This window comes from Rosa chinensis, chromosome 6 (genome assembly GCF_002994745.2).
Source record: "Rosa chinensis cultivar Old Blush chromosome 6, RchiOBHm-V2, whole genome shotgun sequence".
Lineage (NCBI taxonomy): Eukaryota > Viridiplantae > Streptophyta > Magnoliopsida > Rosales > Rosaceae > Rosa > Rosa chinensis.
The window spans coordinates 55261106-55282207 of record NC_037093.1 but is presented as its reverse complement, the minus strand read 5'-3'; the positions used below and the strand labels follow the sequence as shown (position 1 = coordinate 55282207).

The 21102-nt window shown below is 37.5% G+C and overlaps 3 protein-coding genes across 4 annotated transcripts; 2 read left to right on the top strand and 1 right to left on the bottom strand.

Annotated features, from left to right (window-relative positions):
- Positions 1-2763: 2763 nt before the first annotated feature.
- Positions 2764-3412, top strand: LOC112173031 (DNA-directed RNA polymerase II subunit RPB7-like). The gene has a single exon (XM_040507960.1). The coding sequence runs from the start codon at positions 2764-2766 to the stop codon at positions 3295-3297; it is 534 nt and encodes a 177-aa protein (XP_040363894.1). The 3' UTR covers positions 3298-3412.
- On the bottom strand, positions 3389-5492 carry LOC112171599 (pentatricopeptide repeat-containing protein At2g22410, mitochondrial). Its single transcript, XM_024308759.2, has one exon. It carries the CDS (start codon positions 5453-5455, stop codon positions 3461-3463), a length of 1995 nt encoding a protein of 664 aa, XP_024164527.1. The 5' UTR covers positions 5456-5492; the 3' UTR covers positions 3389-3460.
- A 2869-nt stretch (positions 5493-8361) lies between these two features.
- Positions 8362-15863, top strand: LOC112172699 (nodulin homeobox). 2 transcript variants are annotated; one of them, XM_024310153.2, is made up of 18 exons: positions 8362-8590; positions 9081-9153; positions 9307-9432; positions 9528-9686; positions 10719-10802; positions 10877-11005; positions 11180-11398; positions 11823-11954; positions 12096-12191; positions 12325-12486; positions 12711-13002; positions 13094-13219; positions 13299-13368; positions 13628-13670; positions 13774-13842; positions 14187-14723; positions 14815-14849; positions 15124-15863. In XM_024310153.2, the coding sequence occupies exons 2-18, from the start codon at positions 9097-9099 to the stop codon at positions 15659-15661; spliced, it is 2874 nt and encodes a 957-aa protein (XP_024165921.1). In that variant the 5' UTR covers positions 8362-8590; positions 9081-9096; the 3' UTR covers positions 15662-15863. The 2 variants fall into 2 exon arrangements, with proteins under 2 accessions (XP_024165921.1, XP_024165922.1); XM_024310154.2 differs by having other exon boundaries at positions 8362-8595.
- Positions 15864-21102: the final 5239 nt, after the last annotated feature.

Here is a 21102-nt window from a genome sequence, read left to right as displayed (position 1 = left end):
CCATGCTCAATACCCCTAGAGGTGGCGCCATGTCCACTATTTTTAGGGACATCAATCCTTGCATGTACTTTTGCAGCAGGTATATGTGATCTTGTCACTTTAGCGATATCAGAAAACGCGTCAGGTATAGAGTCTGCTACGTTCTGAAGATCGAGAATTCTCCGCACTTCAATTTCGGACTGTGCGGTTCGGGGATCAAGATGAGACAAAGTGGGGACAGACCAAGGACTAAAATTTCGATATTTTCGCCGAAATATCGTAATTTGGAGTCACGAAACTTTCCTTACTTACTAATATAATATCGAGCGAAATTAAAGAAATTTCGGGAAATTTCGCGATATTTTGGGAAAGATGCGATATATTCGGAATTTTGGAGAATATTCGGGAATATTCCGCAACTCTGACTGATAAATTCCACTCAAAAAGCCAACAAAGTAGTTGGCAATGTTCGAACCTTGATTAACTGTGAAGCACACAAGCAGCACAACCAACTCCGCTGGCCTTTCAGTTCATGTATTGATGCAAGTCATGTAACTTATATTAATACATTCTATTCGGGACGAATCTGAAACTTTACTAAATGCCTAAATCTATTGATAACTTGCAATTTTCAAAATTCACCAATATTTCTAGATTTTCTACAATTTTCAAAATCTTACACCTACAAATAATTATAATTATGGCTAAAACTGAGCAAATGTTTGTAACAACTATTAGCACAAAAACCCACAGCTAATTTCCTCTAAACCATATTGTTGATATATATATATATATATATACACACACACACAAAACTATAAGGGCGAGTTATCATTTAATGAATATTTTTTAAAATACACTTAGGCTTTATAATGAGAGATGATGAAGATAGTGAAAATTTTAAATCTCATATGTTCTTTACGTGGTTCCAAGGTACACACGTAATTCAAAGGGCAATGTTCGATTTGTACAAAAAATATGTATATATGGCTTGATGGCTTAGTCTCCCATTAGGTTTCTACTCATAAAAAAAAAAAAAAAAAAATCTGAGATGTTTAAAGTGAATTTTTAAAAATTGTTAGCGACTCAGCATATATTATGTTACATTATATTACTATAACTCACTGTGTAATAATGTTTATTCAAGGTTTTCTTATGAAATATAGTAGATAATTGATTAAATAAACATATCTAAAAGTTTCACTTAAAATTTCCATGTTTTTCTTCAAATTTCCATCATTTTTCTTGATTATTTACCAAAATCGATATATCCTCAATATTTCCGTCGAAATTTCCGTTTCCGGGACCATCGATATTTCCTCGAAACTCGATATTTTGGTCCTTGGGACAGACCACGACAATTCCTGTCGTTCCTGTTGAACATTATTGTTCTTATCTCCCCCTAATGACTGGAAGACTATCTCATCAAAGTGACAATCAGCAAATCGTGCAGTAAATTGATCGCCTGTCAATGGTTCCAAGTAGCGGATAATGGTTGGAGAGTCTTATACAACGTAAATACCTAATCGTCTTTGAGGACCCATTTTGGTGAGCTGTGACGGTGCAATTGGCACATAAACTGCACACCCAAATATGTGTAAGTGTGAGACGTCAGGCTCATATCCAGTAACCAACTGGGATGCAGAAAAGGGTTGAGTGGTAATAGGCCTGAGACGAATAAGCACTGCTGCATGCAGATAATGCTCCTTGCTAGTCCTCTTCTTCTTCCAAGAAGGCTTCTGTTTTAAGGTTGTAGGCTTGTTAGGTTTGTCTTCTTGCAAATTCTGGAGCTTGGTTTCTGTTTCCTTGTAGTCATTGAAACCCATGCCCATATTTTTTGGCCTCAACTTTACCTCAATAGGACTCACAATGCCTTGCTGATTCTTCTCGAGTCCACCTCCTGTGTACCCCATCTTCTCAAACATCTTCCTTCCTATGCCCTTGGTGTGTTTCTCGAAATCCCCAATGCCTCCTTCATCTCCATAACATTTTCGAATCTCATTCTTGAATTTCAGCTTTTCCTTCTTCTTACGTCTCCTCTCAGCTCCGTCCTTTATCTTCCTCCCAAACTCTGTCGCCAGAAAACCATCACCATCATCATCTTCAGCTTCATCGCGCATGCCAGTCGAGTTAAAGCCAATGACAGGAGTGCCATGATCAGTTTTCTTCTGATCGGAATTGTTGTCCAGCTTTTCAGTGGAGACAAATTTAATGGGCTTGGTGTAGTCGACGTAGCGATCTTTCTTCCTGCGTTTTCTGGATCCGTCCGAATATTCTTCATCTTCTTCATCGGAGTATCCGTACAGGGCATCGTCTTTGGACTGTACGCGTCTCTCCTTGCGCTTACGGTAGAAGAACTCGCCGTCGATCCATTGGCCGTCCTCGTAATCGTTCTCCATTCCAAACCTCTCCATATGTGATTCTAAGTAGAGAGAGATTAGCCTACAAGAGTACGTTTATATTTTCAAAGCCCTCATCTATTTTACACATGGATTCCGTTGAGATGGGAAAACGGTTATTGAGGACATGAAAAGACGGATTTCTCAAAAAGGGATAATCCTAGTCCAGAAAGGAAAGGGAAACTGGGTTTCCTACTTCTCTAAGGATTGTACGTCAAATATGTGTGAAATTAGTATAGGAAACAGACCCTATATATATATAGCCTTTAACTATATGAACTCACAGACTCTCTCTCTGTTTGACTAACTTTAAGCTTTTGGCTTCTCCACCTATGGTTAATTTGTTTTGTTGAACTTCTAGCAAAAGTGATCACTGAAGAACAGAATGTTTTTCCATATAGTGTTGGAGAGGAACATGCAGCTTGATCCTCGCTACTTTAGTAACAATCTCCGTGAAAATCTAGTAACGCAGCTCATGGAAGATGTTAATAAAGGAATTTGCAGCAGTCAACATGGGGTTGTGGTTGCAATAACGGGAATAGAGAACATTGGGAAAGGGCTGATTGTTAATGGGACGAGGTTTGCCTCATTTCCAGTGAGATACCAGTGTGTTGTTTGCAGACCATTTAAAGGAGAGATCTTAGAAGCTGTGGTTACAATGGTGAACAAGATGGGATTTTTTGCAGAGGCCGGTCCGGTTCAAATCTTCGTTTCCAACCATTTGATACCGGATGATATGGAGTTCCAGTGTGGAGATATGCCAATCTATACCACATCTGACGGATTGATTAAGATTCAGATAGATAGCGAAGTGCGGTTGAAGATAATTGGAACTCAAGTAGACCGCACACAAATTTTCTGCGTTGGTACCATCAAAGATGATTTCTTGGGTGTCATAAACCATCCTGCAAGTGTTTAGCGGTCATAAACTACCGAAAGAAAATCTTATGTGATCTAGAACAGATAGACCATCTAATGTATTCACTTTTGAGTTGGGATGTATTATAACAAAATGTCACAAACTCGCAATTTCTTCTTCTCTTTGCGCTCTTCTATCTCATATTAGTGAAATTTTTATATCATCATATGCATAAAAGTTCATCAAATTGTTTTTGCAGATATAACTCCGATTTGGAGAACATATACATTTCATTTAAAACTCTATAAACCTCTTCTGATTGAGGGTGTGACTTATCAGCAGCAAAGAATTCATGAAACTGACCCTGAACCTCTATCAAGCTATGCCCAGGATTCTTCTGCACTCCCCTCTCTTTCATCAGGCTTCTGACATTTCTTACATCCACCCATCTTTGCTTGATAGCGCATAAGTTTGCCAGCGACACATAAATTCCACTATCTTCTGGATCCAAGTCTAATAGTTTCTCAGCAGAAAGCTTAGCTAGCTCAACATTCCCATGAATTTTACATGAATTTAGAAGGGCGCCCCATGCAGACGCACTTGGTTCCATTGGCATTTTGTTTATCAACTCATATGCTTCTTCCAGCAATCCAATTCTTCCAAGTAAATCTATCATGCAAGCATAATTTTCCTCTTTGGGCTCTATTCCGTAATCCCTAATCATGCTTTTGAAATGCTCTCTGCCTTCAGAAACTAATCCGCCATGGCTGCAAGCAGACAAGACTGCCACAAATGTGATATTGTCAGGCTTCGTATCCGTACTTTTCATTTGGTTGAATAGAGAAAGAGCTTGCTTAGCATGGCCATGAGCAGCGTATCCAGCAATCATCGTATTCCAAGAAACCAAATTTTTCTCTGGCATTTCATTGAAAAGTTCTGTAGCAGAAGTTAAACACCCACACTTAGCATACATGTCTATCAACGCATTCCCCAAAATCACACCAAGTTGAATATGATTTCCATGGACATAATACTGGTGAATCCACCGACCCAAATCCAGGCAACTTAACTGACCGCAAGCAGAGAGCACACATACTAAACTGTTCTCTATCGGAGCAAAACCCGACTCCACCATGTCATGAAACAACTTCACCGCTTCAGTAGGTTGATTGTTCTGAGCATAACCAGCAATCATCGCATTCCAAGATACTACATTCCTGTCAGGCATGTCATTAAAAAACTGTCTTGCAGCGTCTAACTCGCCGCATTTAGCATATCCATTAACCATGCTAGTCCATGTAAACACATCCCTCACTTTCATGTCATCAAAAACCTCTTTCGCCGCAGTCAAACAACCACATTTCACATACATATCCAACAAAGCATTAAGCAAATTCAAGCTACAGTTCACATTCTTCTTTCGCACATACTCGTGAATACTCTTCCCCATACCAATATCCCCCTTATTCGAACACGCCGAAAGCACTGCAATCATGGTAACCTCATTTGGCTCAACATCACTGAACAACATCTCATCAAACAACTCCACAGCCTCATTCGAATAACCACACCCCGCATACCCATCAATCATGGTGGTCCAAGTTACAACATCCCTCACAGGACTTTCATCGAACACCTTCCGTGCATGACTCACGGACCCGGCTTCAGCATAATAATGCACCAACCCATTTCGTACCAGCAAGTCAGAACCAAAACCCATCTTCCAAATCACGCAATGTACCGAATCTCCCAGCAACCCACATGCCTTAAGCGCAAAGACAAAACTCCGGCAGTCCATTTCGACGCGTTCGCGGACCATTCGGCCGAAAAATGAGAATCCAGTTGTGTTAACTTGAGCTTTGGAGTAGCCTCTGATCATTGTGTTCCACATATAAGTATTGGGTTTTTCAATGCGCGTGAAAATAAGATTAGCGTAGTGAATGTCGCCGCCGTCGGCGATAGCACAGAAGGCTAGGACTCTGCTGACGGGAAAGGTGTGGTGAATGAGGCCAGTGCAGGTCATTTGGGCTTGAATTTGCTTCAACTGGAGCATGTTGGTGCAAGACTCCATGATGAGCAGAGTTGGGTTGGTGATTATGACGTTGGTCTTGGAGTTCCATTTGGGTTTATTGGCTGAGATTGGTCGCTGATGAAGTGAGTGGAGGACTTGGGGTCTGTGAGTCTGAGCAGAGAGCAGAGAGTGGAAGCGGGACTTCATAATAATACCAGTGCTTCATTCTTGAAAAATGCCAAAAAATTGAATTTAAACTTGCCTTTTTTTACGGTATCTTATTTTGTGGAAGCATTTTTAAAAAGGGGAATTGTAATATTTTTGGCCTTTTGGGTTTCAAAACCCATTACTATTTGGTCTTGTGGTATAATAAGTCTCTTATTTGTAAGTGAGAGATTGTGAGTTCGTATAGACTAATTGTTGATATGATAAAAAAAAGAAAAAGAAATTGATCGATATTTTTGGGCTATGTTAGTTTGAATATAATTTAGAAAATTACATTTTACCTTAGTGAACTCATAATACCAGGTCGCTGGCGGAAGAAATTGTGAATTTCAAACGCATTGACATCGTCAATGATTTAATAGTTTTGTTCTCAATCTCAAAAGTAGACAAAATGTTATGATTTGAATTCTTCATTTGGAATACCGGTGTTATTAGAAATTTGAATAGCTTTTCTTACCCAAAATGATAAAAAAGAATTTAATGGTCACCGCAACGACTAGATATTTTGACATGAGAGATATAAGATTGTTCCTTGAATCGAAACAAGTCTCTTGGAATAAAATATCGTATTTGTTATCTCAAAGTTGTTCTCACTTGTCATTTAGAGAGGTCTTGAAGTATTTTGGCAAAAGCATTAGATTTGAATGGCTCTTCTTACCCAAAAAGAAAAGAAAAAACGAAAATGAATTAATAGCCTCTATAATGATCAGATACTTTGACACAATGATAAGACTACATTCCTCAAATTAAAGCAGAGCCTATTTAGGATAAAATTTCACACTAGTTATCGCAAAGTAGTTACGTGAGAACAATATCGGTGTTATTAATAGAGGTCTCAGAGCATTCTCAACAAAAGAACATCATTTAGCTTTAATTCATTTATAGAGATAAGATGAGACAAAACCAAATAGAAACACCACATCCAAACATCTCGAAACTTTTTATCCTTCTGGTAAGCTCCATTATTAATTCAAACCGATGACAAAATGACTGGATGACATTTTAGATCTCATTGTCTTATCATTGTATCTAGCAAGTGATCCTAAAATATTGGTTTGAAAAGGTGAACTATATTCTTTGTACCTGTGCAAATTTTCTTTGCACATTTTTGTTTTTCCATCCAGAGGCGGAGCCACGTTGGAGCATGGTGGGTCCCGTGCCCCAGTCAGATCTTCATTATATATGTATCTGGTTTCATATTTTCGTGAAAAGCTGTTGTGAAGCAGTGGGTAAAGGTATTTAAGTACAAGAGGATGGTCCTAGGTTCGACTGTTGGTACCGTCCACAATATGTAGACTTTTATTTATTTATTTATTTCTTCCTTTTAATAACATTAGTACTATTCTACCTTCTCAACACAAAAACATTAATACTATCCTTTCATGTAGTTGAATGTTTGATTAATAAAATATGTAATTTAAAAAAAAATATTGATCTTTCTAATTTTTTATTTTTATTAAAATGTTAATATATTCTAAGTTTCAATTTTTTTTATTTTATTTTATTTTGTAACTTTAGAGTGCCCTAGTAGAGACCAATTTCTGACTCCGCCACTGTTTCCATCTATGCCATATTTTACTTATTTATTTTATCCAATTTTGGAGTCACAGTAGTCACACTTACTTATAAGACTATGCATTCCTTAAATTGGAGCAAAGCTTTTTTAGGGTAAGATTTCACTCTCTTTATCGCAAAGTGATTAGGTGAGAAAGCTATTGGTGTTATTAAAAGAGGTCTCATAGCATTTACGACAGAAGAACTTCGTTTAGGGCCTCAATTCGGTATGTGAGATAAGATGAGAGGAAACCAAACAGAAAGACCAAATCAAAAGATACTGAATTTTTTCTTCTTCTTCTTCCGGTGAGCTCCATTATTGGTTCAAATAGACGGAATGACTTGGTCACTTGTTAAATTTCATTGTCTTTTTTTTGAAATTCTTTTTTCATTAAGGCTAAAAAGTGTAACTGGGGTCGGTAAAATGTTAGTGAGGGTCAGTAAAGTGTTTTATTGGGGGTAATGGACCAATAACCTGCAATTTTACATTCTTTCGTTTTTTGTTTTGTTTACTATATGACAATAATTTGACTGCACGAGAAAGACGAAATGTTTTGTATAAATTTGAGCTGGATCTTCATTTGGAAAACTGGTATTATTAGAAATTTGAATAGCTTTTCTTACCCAAAATGATAAAAAAGAATTTAATGATCACCACAACGACTAGATACTTTGAAATGAGGGATAAGATTGTTCTTTTAATCGAAACAAATCTTTGAGATAAAATCTCGCACTCGTTATCTCAAAGTTGTAGGTGAGAATAATATTAGTGTCATTTAGAGAGGTCTTGAAGTATTTTGGCAAAAGCATTAGATATGAATGGCTCTTCTTACCCAAACAAGAAAAGAAGAAGAAGAATGAATTAATAGCCTTCACAATGACAAGATATTTTGACACAATAAAGCCTATTTAGGTATATTTCACACTCGTGATTGCAAAGTAGTTACATGAGAACAATATCGGTGTTATTATTAGAGGTCTCAAAGCATTTTCGGTAAAAGAACATCATTTAGAGCTTTAATTCGTTTATAGAGAGATAAGATGACACAAAACCATATAGAAACACCAAATCCAACACATACCGAAACTTTTTATCCTTCCGGTAAGCTCCATCATTACTTCAAACCGACGAAAGCACTTCGTGACATGTTAGATCTCATCATTGTATCAACCAAGTGATCCTAAAACATTGGTTTGAAAAGGTGGACTATATTCTTTGTACCCCGTGTAAATTCTCTGCACATCGTTGTTTTTCCATGTTTTACTTATTTATTTTATCCAATTTTGGAGTCGCACTTACTTCCTAAAATAAGGTACAGAGGGTATTTATACACATCCAAAGCAATTAGAAAACACCAACAAGCAAAACCAGCCTTCAGTACTAGTATCAATTTCTACTCTCTCACTCTCATTCCTTTCTCAATCATCTTTCGATTCTCAAATCCTTCGCTCCCACCCAAAAAAAACACCCGCAAATTTTCCCTCTTCTTCCTATTATCTCTTCGTATTGCTTTAATCTCGTCGCCGGTGCAGTTCTCCGGCGAGTTCTCTGCTCAAGCTCAGGTCTGGTTAGTCGTATTCAAGCTCAGGAAGATTTCGTTTTTATGCTGTGTTTGTTTTTGTTTCGCTGAAACTGTAACCGTTTGTGGTGCTTTTAACTTCCAATTCAGTTTGATTGCCGTAAACTTTGGGTTTTCTGATGTGGGTTGTTGAAAAAGAGTTGATTTTTATGCTTATTGGAGTTTTCGTGAGAGTATTTCCGGATCATTTTTGCTGTGATAATTGAAAACTCGAATTCCATGATTTTTACTGTTATAATATTCCTGGTCCTTTTTTCAAGTTTCGATTTTCAAAGTAAAAGATGTAAACTTTACTGTGTACCCGATAGTTTTCTTATAAGCAAGTGCAATGTTGCTGTTGTTGTTATTAACTGTTACTTTATTTTTCTTAGACCCTTAATACATATAGACAGAATGTTTCTAACAATCTGACGGCTTGCATTCTGAATATATTTACATCAATGTTCTTATCTTTATCCTCATTATCATGTCAGTGTATGTTGGCGGCGTATGTTTGGTAGAATGAAACCGGTTAAAGAAGAGCCGTCGTCATGCAATGCTTCACAAGTAAGAATCTTGACAACTAAAAGCTACCTGTATGAATAATGTCGTTTTTTTTTCCCATGTTTTGGTCATTTGTTCATTAGATGGCCAATTAGATTCTTCTTTCGACCTGAGTTTGTTTGCATGAATTACTTCAAATTTGTTTGTACAAAACAGGCCATTGACTTAGTTTCAGCGGTGAAGGAGTTACATGGGCTTAACTCTCAGGAACTGGGTAAATTATTGAGGGACTCTGAAAATTTTACCATAAACTATGGTACTGAAAAGCAATCAAGTCTAAAGGTCAGTCATTACTGTATTGCTATTGCTGTTGTGTTCTGCCTTTGTGTCTCTCCCTTTTGTGGACGTGACATTTCTTAAGTTATCTTGTCTTTCAGATTGACGTTGAAAAGCTTGCCAGTTCTCTCCCTCTGCACCTTATTGCAGTGCTTATATCATCTGACAAAGATGAAGCCCTATTCAGATACTTAACATGTGGCATCAGGCTCTTGCACTCCTTGTGTGATTTAGCACCTCGAAATGCCAAACTTGAACAGGTTTATTGCAGTACATTCTGTCTATATTTTAATTTTTCTGCGCTGTTTTCTGTTTAGTGCTTTGCATTCCTTTTCTTGATCTGTACATGTTTAAATAAATAGTCAATTTTGATTCAATGAAAAAATCAAACAGCTGAACTGCATGTAAAAGTAAATAGATAAGTATAAACTAAAAGGATAAATCATCAAATGGCTAGGAATTAGTACTCAAACTAATTCTGAGCTTCAATATCTTCTGAGGGGTTTTGTGCGAGTCTTGGTTGCATCCATATCCCTTTGAAATGGCGTTCATTGGATTCATCAAAATCATCCCTTCAAAGATTTTGAGATTTAAATTTAAGGAGTCAAGAGTATTGCAGTTAATAAATATGTGCTCCACTGCTATTTGTGAACAACTACTGTTTAGTGAAACAAGCAGTTACAACCATGTTAATTGCAATGTGCTCAAATACCAAATAGTCATGTCATGCCTCGGTATTTTGCATGTGTGTGTGAAGTTCATCTGATCACCAGTATTTGCTTACAAGTTTTTTTTTTTTTTTCCAAGTTCTCATATCATGGTGAAAAAAAATAATAATAAATGTTCATGAGTGCTACAACAACTCTGAATATGGTTGAAACTTGAAAGCACTCAAATTAAGTTATTGTGAAGATTTCAGCATACTGCATGCAACAATAAAAGTAATCCTAAAAACATAAAGGAAGCGTGAAAGTAAATCAGGTTGCTACAATAGGAAGAAATGATCAAAGAACTCAAATAAGTTACCAACTCTGCTCTTTTGGAGAGATTTGATAAAATCTGGGTAGATCCATACCCATTTGAATTTTTGGTGGCTCTTGGATTCGTCAACATGACCACTAAGTATGTTCATAGCTAGTGTGGCTAGTTGCCTAATTTTTATTCTTAATGAAGTCCATTATGCCATTAATTTTATCAGTTCATAATTATTCTGTCAATATTAGAACATGACAATGAGACATTGTTCTCTCCTGATTTTAGTTTTGTTTATATTGTATCATTTATGGTTACAGATTTTGCTCGATGATGTAAAAGTTTCAGAACAGCTGCTTGACCTTGTGTTCTATATCCTCATTGTTTTGGGTGGTTATGAACAGGTTTGTGTTAATCCTGTTCTTTTAATTATGCTCCTTTCTTGTTCCCTTCACTGAGACTTGTTTTTGTAATGCAGAAAAATAACAATTTCAGTATGGCACCGCTGATGCATTCTGCACTAGTGGCCTGCAGTTTACATCTACTTACTGGATGTATATCTTCACAGTGGCAAGATCTGGTTCAAGTATTGCTTGCACATCCTAAGGTGCTGTTCAGAAGAAAATGATCATTCTAACCTGCTATACATAGGGTTTAATTGGAATTTTGGCTAGTTATAGTTTTTCTGTTTTCACTTTCATGGGATTGTGCTGACATTTTCCAATTATTTTCTTGCTGACACGTCAATGGACATGCTGACTGTAAAACTTTTCTATGACAGGTTGACATATTTATGGAGGCAGCTTTTGGAGCAGTTAATGTTTCCATCAAGTTTCTCAACCTCAAGCTTTCATCTCAACATACTGATTTCTATACGAAATCAAATTTGACTAGTGAACAAATAGTTCATTCTCTCTGCCAGCAATGTGAGGCCTCTTTACAGTTTCTCCAATTGCTGTGCCAGCAAAAATTGTTTCGGGAACGACTACTCAGGAATAAGGTTTCTGAATAGGATCTCTCTTTTTAACTTTTGAGCAAAGTCTTATTTCATAGCTGTCTTGTTCTTGTTTGCTGTAAGTTTGTAGTTTGAGGTGAAAGGACAAATGAAGAAAGATATGAGAGTAGTCAAACTGAAAGCTGAAATCTTTAGTTGCATTCATATGTACGCACTAGTTAGGGATGTGCATACAGTTAGAAATGTAAGAGAAAATATCTTGATCTGGGTCAGTGCAATTGTGAGACAATTTTCAGATCATTGAAATATCTCAGGGATTTCATGAATAGGTTGGAGTAGAGAGTAGGGCTAGGGCTAGGGCTTGGGCATTATGTTAATTTTTAATTTAATTAACTTTTTTTTTTAAATACCTGTTCACGATATCAAAATTGTGTCATTTATGTTATCTTCTTGTTTTGGTCCTGTACAGGAACTATGTGGAAAAGGTGGTGTTCTCTTTCTGGCTCAAGCCATCTTGAAGCTAAACATTGTGCCTCATTTTGTAGCATCTGCTAGAATTGTGGCTGCTGTATCTAGGCTGAAAGCAAAAATACTCTCAATTGTGAGTCCTACAGATGAATGTATAGTTGTATACTTTCTAAAAGTTAAGAATTTACTTGGGGTTTAAGCTGCTCAGAAGTTAGTACTGCTCATAGCTTTATGTATACTGCTGTGCAAAAACTCACTGCTCTGCTTGTTGCAGCTGTTGAATCTTTGTGAAGCAGAAAGTATATCTTACCTGGATGAAGTTGCCAGCTCCCCAGGCAGCCTGGATTTGGCAAAGTCTGTTGCATTGGAGGTTAGCTTTCTTCCCATATGTCAGGAATGCTGGCAATGATAGGCTCCATTTTCTTTTTTGGTTTTCCCTTCTTTTTACAAAGCCTGCTCCAACTGTCAAGCTGCTTGCTGTTAATTTTGTTTTGATTATGCAGATTATTGAGTTATTGAAGTGTGCTCTGGGTAAAGATCCCAGATGTTTTGCTGCTTGTTCTGATGGAAGTTATCCGATGGGGCTTGCCCAACTCAATGCCATGCGCCTAGCTGATATCTTATCTGATGATTCAAACTTTCGATCTTACATTACAATACATTTTGTAAGCTATAATCCTTACTCAGTCCGGATTTAATTTTGTTATCCTCATTTAACATTATCTTGCAATTTTTTCTTTTTCTTTGTTCTTTCGTTGCCCTCATTTTTCTTTGGTATTCTGAAGCGATTGCATTATCTACATGTCATATTTGTGCATTTACACAAGCATCGTGCATAGCTTAAATATGTGAAAAAATCTGTGACCATGTCTTTTCTATGTCCCTCCAGACTAAAGTGCTGACTGCAATATTTTCGCTCCCTCATGGAGATTTTTTATCCAGTTGGTGTTCATCTGTACTCCCTGTAAAGGAAGAAGATGGCACTATTGAGTATGATTCCTTTGCAACAGCTGGATGGGTTTTGGATGTAGTTTCATCTATTGAACTGCATAATGCACGAAGTTTAGAATTTTCTGTACCTCGCAACAGTATGACCCAGGCTTCTTATGCACATCAGAGAACATCATTATTTGTGAAAATAATTGCAAATCTCCATTGTTTCATTCCCACTATCTGTGAAGGTTTGTTCTTGATTTTGTCATTCTATGACTACTTCCTTTGGTACCTGTCATTGTTGTCATATGAATAAAAATTCCATGTTCTAATTCACAGAACAGGAGAGGAACCTTTTTGCTAACAAGTTTATGGAGTGCTTGCAAATGGATCCATCTAACTCATTGCCTGGAATTTCCTTTGCTTCTGATACTCTGAAAGCGGCAACTATCAGCAGAAATCTTTGTAATTATAACTCTCCAATGAAGTTTAGTAAAGTGATTGCAGAAGTTATTCCCTTCCTTACATGTGAATGTCTTTGCAGGTTCATTGCTAAGTCATGCTGAATCTCTAATTCCAAACTTTTTGAATGAGGAGGATGTACAGCTCCTGAGGTGATATACCCTCATCCATGTTTCTTCCTTCTTGCATTTTATGTAGAATCTACGCTTCATGATACTTCAAAGATGACAAGAGTAACTAGTAACTTTAAAATAATGCTCGTTCATAACTTCGATGCAAAATAACTTTTTCACTAATATTTTTTGTGTCCGTATGGGTGGACATTGGTTTATGATTTATTTGTTTTTTACATAATTAACTACACCAGCCATATAGTATTGCTTATTGTTCTAATAATGTTTTACATTACAGGGTTTTCTCTAAGCAATTTGAATCACTACTCACTCCAATGGAGGTAAAAGTTTAATTATCTAGAAATATAATATTGTCTGTTTGAAAAAAAAAAAGAATCTCCTTTCTACCCCACCCATTACATATGTTTGAATGTTTTCTGGCAGGAGAAGAAATGCGAGGAGTTAAAATATTGGGATAAATTTGCTAAACTCAACATCAGCGAACATCATCAGGTAACTTACAGTAGTTTTACCCATCTTCATGGTGGCCTGAAATGCTGATCGTTGGTGAATTTTTTTTTTATTATCATATTACACTATTTAAACACGCTATTAGGGTGATGTGCTTTAAATGGTACTTTATCATGCAAGTTCCACATATTCCATATACATGTAATATGAATAATTATGAAAAGCACCATCCAACTTTAAGAAATACATTATAATGAATTAAGTCATTGTTACATGCTGTCTTCAATCATTATAAGTGAAATAGATTAGTCGATTCTCATAGTTGTTTAATAGTGATGTAGGTAACTGAGTTTTTTAATAGTAAACTAAGACCAAGTTCCTTGTAGGAGGTTACTGGAGGATGCTCACCACTACCTTCAATAAGACAACTACCTCTTAGTTTTAGTAGAAGAAGTGGTAACCTGGAGGAAATAAAGTCCGAGAATTCGGCTTTTCAAGATGTGGACCAAGTTGATGTGAACAGTGAGCATGTGGATCAGAAGGATGATGCAATGACGGAAGACAAAGGTACATCTGCTAGAAGTGCATCTGGACGATTTACAGCAATCGACAGAGATATTCATAATGTTGAAACAAGTGGTTCAGACACAAGTGAAACAAGAGGTAAAAATGCTGTTGATCCAATGGGAAACAGTGAATTTCCAAAGTCAAGTGAACCCATAGAAGAAAGTGGATATGGAGGAACTCGAGAGGATGAAAAGAGTGAACCTCTTCAGTATGAAGAAACGCAGAGAAGAAAACGGAAACGAACAATAATGAATGATGAACAGGTGGCGCTTGTGGAGAAAGCCCTAATAGATGAACCTGATATGCAGCGCAATGCAGCATCACTACAATCATGGGCTGATAAATTAAGTTCTCATGTATGTTGAATACCTCAACCTTTTTCTGTTCTCTATATGTTAAAAAGTTACAAATTTTTTCCCCTGAGAAGTCTTCTGTTGTGTTTTCCAGGGTTCCGATGTGACATCTTCACAGCTAAAAAATTGGTCAGAATCCTTATATTTTCCTGCACTCTTCATTTTCTTTTGCCGTTGTAAATTCAAGATGAGTGAACATGTGTTCTTGGGAACTTAATCACTGCTTAGTGAACGTGTGTTCTTATGAACTAAATCATTGTTTGAATGATGCTTGCACGGTCACCACAGTTTTTTTCTCAAGTTGCATGTAAAATTTCTTCTTAGTGCACAAATAAAAAAAAAATCTATTTTTATATTTTTGGGTGTTTGTTCTCAAAACTAATATGTTTTTGTGTGTCAACAGGCTGAACAATCGAAAAGCCAGGCTGGCCCGTACAAAGGATGTTCGTGCAGCACCAGAGTTCAATGCACTACCAGATAAGCAAGGTGTGCAAGGACTGAGGTCCAACAACTCAGCCGAGAGTCCTATTGGAAATGCTTCTGCACAACTAAATGTGAGGAGTGATCCTCAAATGAAGCTGAATAGTAGTGTAGTCCAGATCTCTGGGACAAAAGCAGCAGAAGCTATTGCCCGTGGTGCTTCAGAATTTGTTCCATGCAAGCAAGGTGACTGTGTTTTGCTTAAATATAATAACGGAGAGGAGGTTGGCATGGGAAAGGTGTTTCAGGCAAGTGGCCAATGGTTTGGGAGGAACTTGGAGGAGTTGAGGGCATATGTTGTGGATATCAAAGAGCTTAAAGTTAGAAGAGCAATGAAGCTTCCATACCCATCTATGGCCACAGGTGGTTCATTTGAGGAGGCTGAAACAAAGATTGGCTTAATGAGAGTGTTATGGGATTCAAGCAAGACTTTCAAATTGCCTCCTCTAAGGTTAAGTTAAATGCCCTTGTAGAAGTCGTTTTGTCCCTTTAGAAATGGAACCACATTAATGATGCACCAGATAATCAAAATGTGTAGATGATCTTTTAGGATGCAGAGTTCATTCACTTCATTTGTACCTTAAACTTTTATTGAATCATTATGCATGGCCTTTCTTGGCATTCCCAATTATAAGGTGGTATCTGAAATTTCTGCTTTGTGAAGTCGTCTCTTGATCATTTAGAGAAGAAAAAGTACAGAAAGAAAGGAGATTCTCAGCATTACTGGTTTGACGGTTAAAGCTGAGTTTGTTTCCTGAACAAGTTTAAGTTTTACTTGATTTTAATATGTTCTATATTTCCAGTGCTAAAAAAATTGTCGGAGTGGCTTTCATGAGTTAGCAAGGTTGAAGTTCCAATCCACGAGGGAAACCAAGATGTTTGGATGCTCAAACCTTACTTTCTTTTTATCACATTCTAACCTAAGTAATTCTGTGTGTGTGTGTGTGTGTTTTTTTTTTTGGAATAAAGAGCTGGTGCGGCTACCCTAAGTCTTGATTAATAAAATTGTTAAATACAAGGGGAACATTGAACCTGAACTCCTGAAATAATATCAAGAGTCTTTGCAATAATATGATTAATGGAGGCAATAATATGGTTATTGGGGAGCAATAATATGATTACTGAAGGCAATTATATAGTTACTGGGTATTATTAGGGGCAATAAATTCAGACGCCGGATTCCGGTCATCCGTTACCGGATTCCGGTCGTTGGAGTCCGGTCACCGGTCGCCGGAGCACAGCAAGGTGGAGGATGACTTCTCTCTCTAAGTGAGAAAGAAGGAGAGGGCAAAAAAGTCCCAAAAAATAAAATAAAATAAAAAAAGAATTAATTGGGTATTAGGGAAATAATCCCTTAGAGTGTTTTGGATAAATAGGGTTAAAAAACTGTTAGTAGAGCAAGTGGGCAATTTTTAAGCTTAAATTGGATAAATGATCATTTTCCCTAATCACAATAGTGATATCCCATGTTTGATGGCATATTGGACCAAATTAATTTTGAATACCACAATATTATTTGCCAGTACCATTTGGTCTAGTGGCATAGTCTCCCCTTTGAAAGTGGGAGGTTGTGAGTTCGACTCACGAAAGACTAGTTGTAGCATTTGAGTTGTTTATCTGATAAAAAAAAAGTTATCTATTAATAAAAGATATTATTTCCAATGTAGTTTTGCACCCTTCCCCCCACCGCCCCCTCAATAGGAAATAAGTTCATTAATAAACTGTGGACATACAAGGCATCCTAAAGGGTCAAAATGGCCTCTGCAAAGTAGATACCTACCCTTATTCATCAACCAGACAAATCAGCTAATACATACTCGTTGAACAAAGGAGGTCCAAATTCCTTCCAAAACTTTATGCTATCTACTTTTACAGCTTCGTTGGCTATAACAACCCAAAGGGCAGAGAAATGCCTAAAAGAGCAATGCAGGGAAGCAGCTTGTCGTGGTCTAAGAATATTATCTTGTAAAGATCCATTTTATTATGGAAAAGAAACCAACTTGAGAGACAGAGCAAGAATAGCATGGACAAACAACAAACAGGCAAGGTCTATGTGCTTGGAGAGTCAATTACGTAAACAAACAGTTAGAGGACTCCAAGAAAAAAAAAAAGGATCCTCAATTACATAATCTTTATTTCATATTGAACAGAAATACCATCATACAAAACAGTTTACATCTTATGATGCATATTTCACTCTACATGCACTTGCTCTATATATTTCACTCTGTCTACTAACAAGTTTACATCTAATTCCAAATTCCTGATGCTTCTATGGTCTAACTTTTCAATTATGGTTACAGGTCTTTTTATGATGGAAGAGAATTCATAAAGGTGTATTACCACTCTTTGAGACTCTTTCTTTTTTCTTTGAAACTCTTCCTGCACGCCAAATCTGATAGGAAAACAACATCAGCAATGGGTTTCAAATTTCCTGTGCTTCAAGTCGCTCCTTTGTTCATAAACCAGGCATATCTGAGTACCTTCACACATATATTTAAAATATCATGTTGAATTCTTCTAAATATATTTAAAATTAAGGATTTTCAGTTGAGTTTAGAACGCATGTGTAGTGAATGGTAGACTAAATTTGACAAACACAACAAAATAAACAAGCCAGTAAACTAAAATTGACAAAACACCAGTAGTAATCTCATTTGTTCTTGTTAGCCAAGCCTTCTAGAAAGTCCTGCTTCTAAGTGGAGGAACTTTACTTTTAGCAGAACAAGGCAATTTGTTCTATGGCTAATTCTTGTACCAAGAAAATGACCCAATACAATGTGAAACGTAGAGAAGACAAACTGCTTATGAGAAGATTGAACTGTCCCAATTTGTAAGGAATAAGGAATTGAAAATCTATAGCAATTCTAACTCAACGATTCCACCATAAAAATCAAAAACCCAGTTGTACATGGTAGTTGGTATTTCACTAGGTTTTGGCACTATCAGCTGGGGCCCGTAGGAGTGCCCAAGTACCAGGCCACGGGCCGGGTTCACACCCCACCATGATGGTGCGTAGGCCTCATCATTTAGTCCTTCGACCCTAAGCCCGCCCGGCCCACAGGGCCGAAGCCCGACCCGTCCCTTACATTAGGGTGGGGCGGCCCTACCCTACGGCCCGGCCCAATTGAGCCCGTAAGGGCCAAGCCTGACCCGGCCTTACCGTAGAATTTATATATTATTTTTATTATTTTCTATTACATCGGCTTTGTTTTCTTTAACTATTATTTTCCTTAATTGTTACACAACAATTAATATTGATAGATTTAGAGAGATATTTAATTGAATATAACCACCTTAACTAAATTAATAAATGTTATAACTTAATTTCTATATGTGTGTGTGTATGTGTTTGTGTGTGTGTGTGTGTATTAAATATGATCAACAAAAAACAATGAGTCTTGTATTACCTATATAATCATTTAGCCACATTTTGAGGAAAAAATACAATGTATTTTTGTTTTTTGGTTATACAAAAGAAGGCCATTTTCGGCCCTATTTGGCCCTATTCGAAAGGCCGGCCCTAGCGAATTGGGATTTTCGGGCGGGTAAGGGTTAGCATATTTAAGCTCCGGCCCTAAATTTTGTTGACTTTGACCAGGCCCTGCCAGGCCAGACCTAAGCCTTAAAATTTAGGGTAGGGCCTGCCCTAGCCCGGCCCATGATGACCCCTAATGGTGCACAGAGGGGTTCGGACCTGATCAGCACAATCCATCTAAATACACACCAGAAAGCTGATATAGTTACAAAGAGACAATATGTGTCCCACATCGAAGATAAGGGAAACTCCTTTCCCACGATCGAGTATTAAGGCATCAGCACAACCACCTTTTACGGGTAATAACTCCTTTCTTATACTATTACTACGTCCATTTGTATATTGGTACCTTACTCTAGCATCAGAGAGGTATAAACCGTCATGTACGGTTTATCCCTCTGACGTTGTGTTATTGGTACAAGACTCAGGAGTTGGATCTGTACCCCTGTGGTATAGCATTCTGCGTGAGGTACCCGGAGAAAGCCACCAGAAACACTAGTCATGAAATTGATCATACTTCTTAGCATATCAAGCTACCCAAATACCAAATCCTTAATCAATCCGTAAAATATCACAACCCATAAACAAATTACAATAGGTAATCACTCCATAGTCTTTTATAAAACAAATTTTAGTTGACAGAGAAAGAAGAAGGTAGAGGGGGTTGGAAGGGGAGAGTGAACAATAATCAACACGAGAGATAGAGCATGAGAAATTATACCTGAAAAAGAGCAGTTGAATGAGACTTAGACAGAAGAAAAAGTGAGTGAGAACGATGAGGCTCAAGCCAAGAGCGACTAAGAATGAGATTTCAGCGTTGTAGAAGACTAGCTTCCATAGTCCGGTAGAAGGTGTTGGGAGCATCTTGGGGGTTGCATCGTCTCATTTAATCGAATCCTTGTTGTTGCCAAAGATGGGATAACTCCTGTTATAATAGATAAGCTTGTCCAGTCCCATCCAGTCCTGCTTAACAAACATGCCCCAAGGGTACTATTACCATCCCACCCGGCCCAAGTTTGTAGCCACACCTAGAACCAAGGGCGTAGCTACATGGACATCAGAAGGGTCAATTGACCCTGCTCACCATCTTGATGAACTCCATTTTGCTTGAAGTGTTTGTTTTTATGTAAGAAAAATATGAGCTACTTGACTCAATTTGCCCCTTCTAAAGTAACAAAATAGTTACTTTTAACTAGCTTATGACACCTTATTCTTACAAACAAATGTGTTTCTTTTTGTATATCTATTCCTCTCCTTGATTTGTTTATCTCATCCTTATGTACAGATTTCTTTTTGTTTTTTGTCATCATAGGAAAATAGTTTGGAGATAAAAAAAACTGTATTAGGTGATTATTTGTAGATTAGTAAAGAGTATTTTAAATCGAGTCGGTTATTATTTTTATTTTTTTCACTCAATCGACTAGCTATGTAAGTTTGACCCCTCTTAACTAAATTTTTGGGTACGCCACTGCCTAGAACTGTCAATTTTAACACGACCCGATAACATAACTCGAAACTCACACAAAATAAACACAATTAAAAAGCGGGTGGGCCGTGAGTCAAGCCGCCATGACCCATTTAATAAATGGGTCGGCCACGGGTCAATCCGCCAACACAAAGTAAACCCGTATAACCTGATTATGCTATACTTCTTCTTGAAAGTTTGGACGTATTTGATCATAAGATTAAATGATTTGAAATTATAATTATTTATGAATTATATATAATTATTTATATTCTTCGTTTTGTGAAGTTTTTAGTGAATTTAATCAATTTATGTATTTTTTTAGTTAAATGGGTCGCATTGTTAACCTGTAAATGAGTTATTTTGTCTAACACTACATAAGCTATTTATTAAATTAGTTAAGCGGATTGGAAACGAGTAATCCGTTTAATAAATAGATTGAGTTTGGATTTAAATTTTTGACACGATAATTAAATGAGTTGAGTTTGGGTTTGTCTCTTGCGACACGACAAATACCTTAGGTCGTGTTGGGTCATTGACAGCCCTAGCGCGGCTAGGAAGACACCCAACCCATCGCCCAGCCACGGGCGTTAGCTCGCCATCAAGCCGCCGTTGCCAGATCGCAGCGCCAAACAGATCTCCACCAGCCAACGAAACCAACCCGACCTCCATCCAGATCCTAAGACCAAACCAGGAGGTACATCGCCCATCTCAATCCTTCCCCTTACCCGTGATAGCGCTTCCCCCAGTCCTGCTGCGACTCCTTAGACGTGCACAACTCCGATCCCTCCCTGCAACCACAACCCGGAGACTGGTGCAGCCACCTCGTTCACCAGAGCCCGATGAGAGAATGAACCTCCCCTTCCCGATCTCGATTTCTGAGCACCAGATACGCCCAC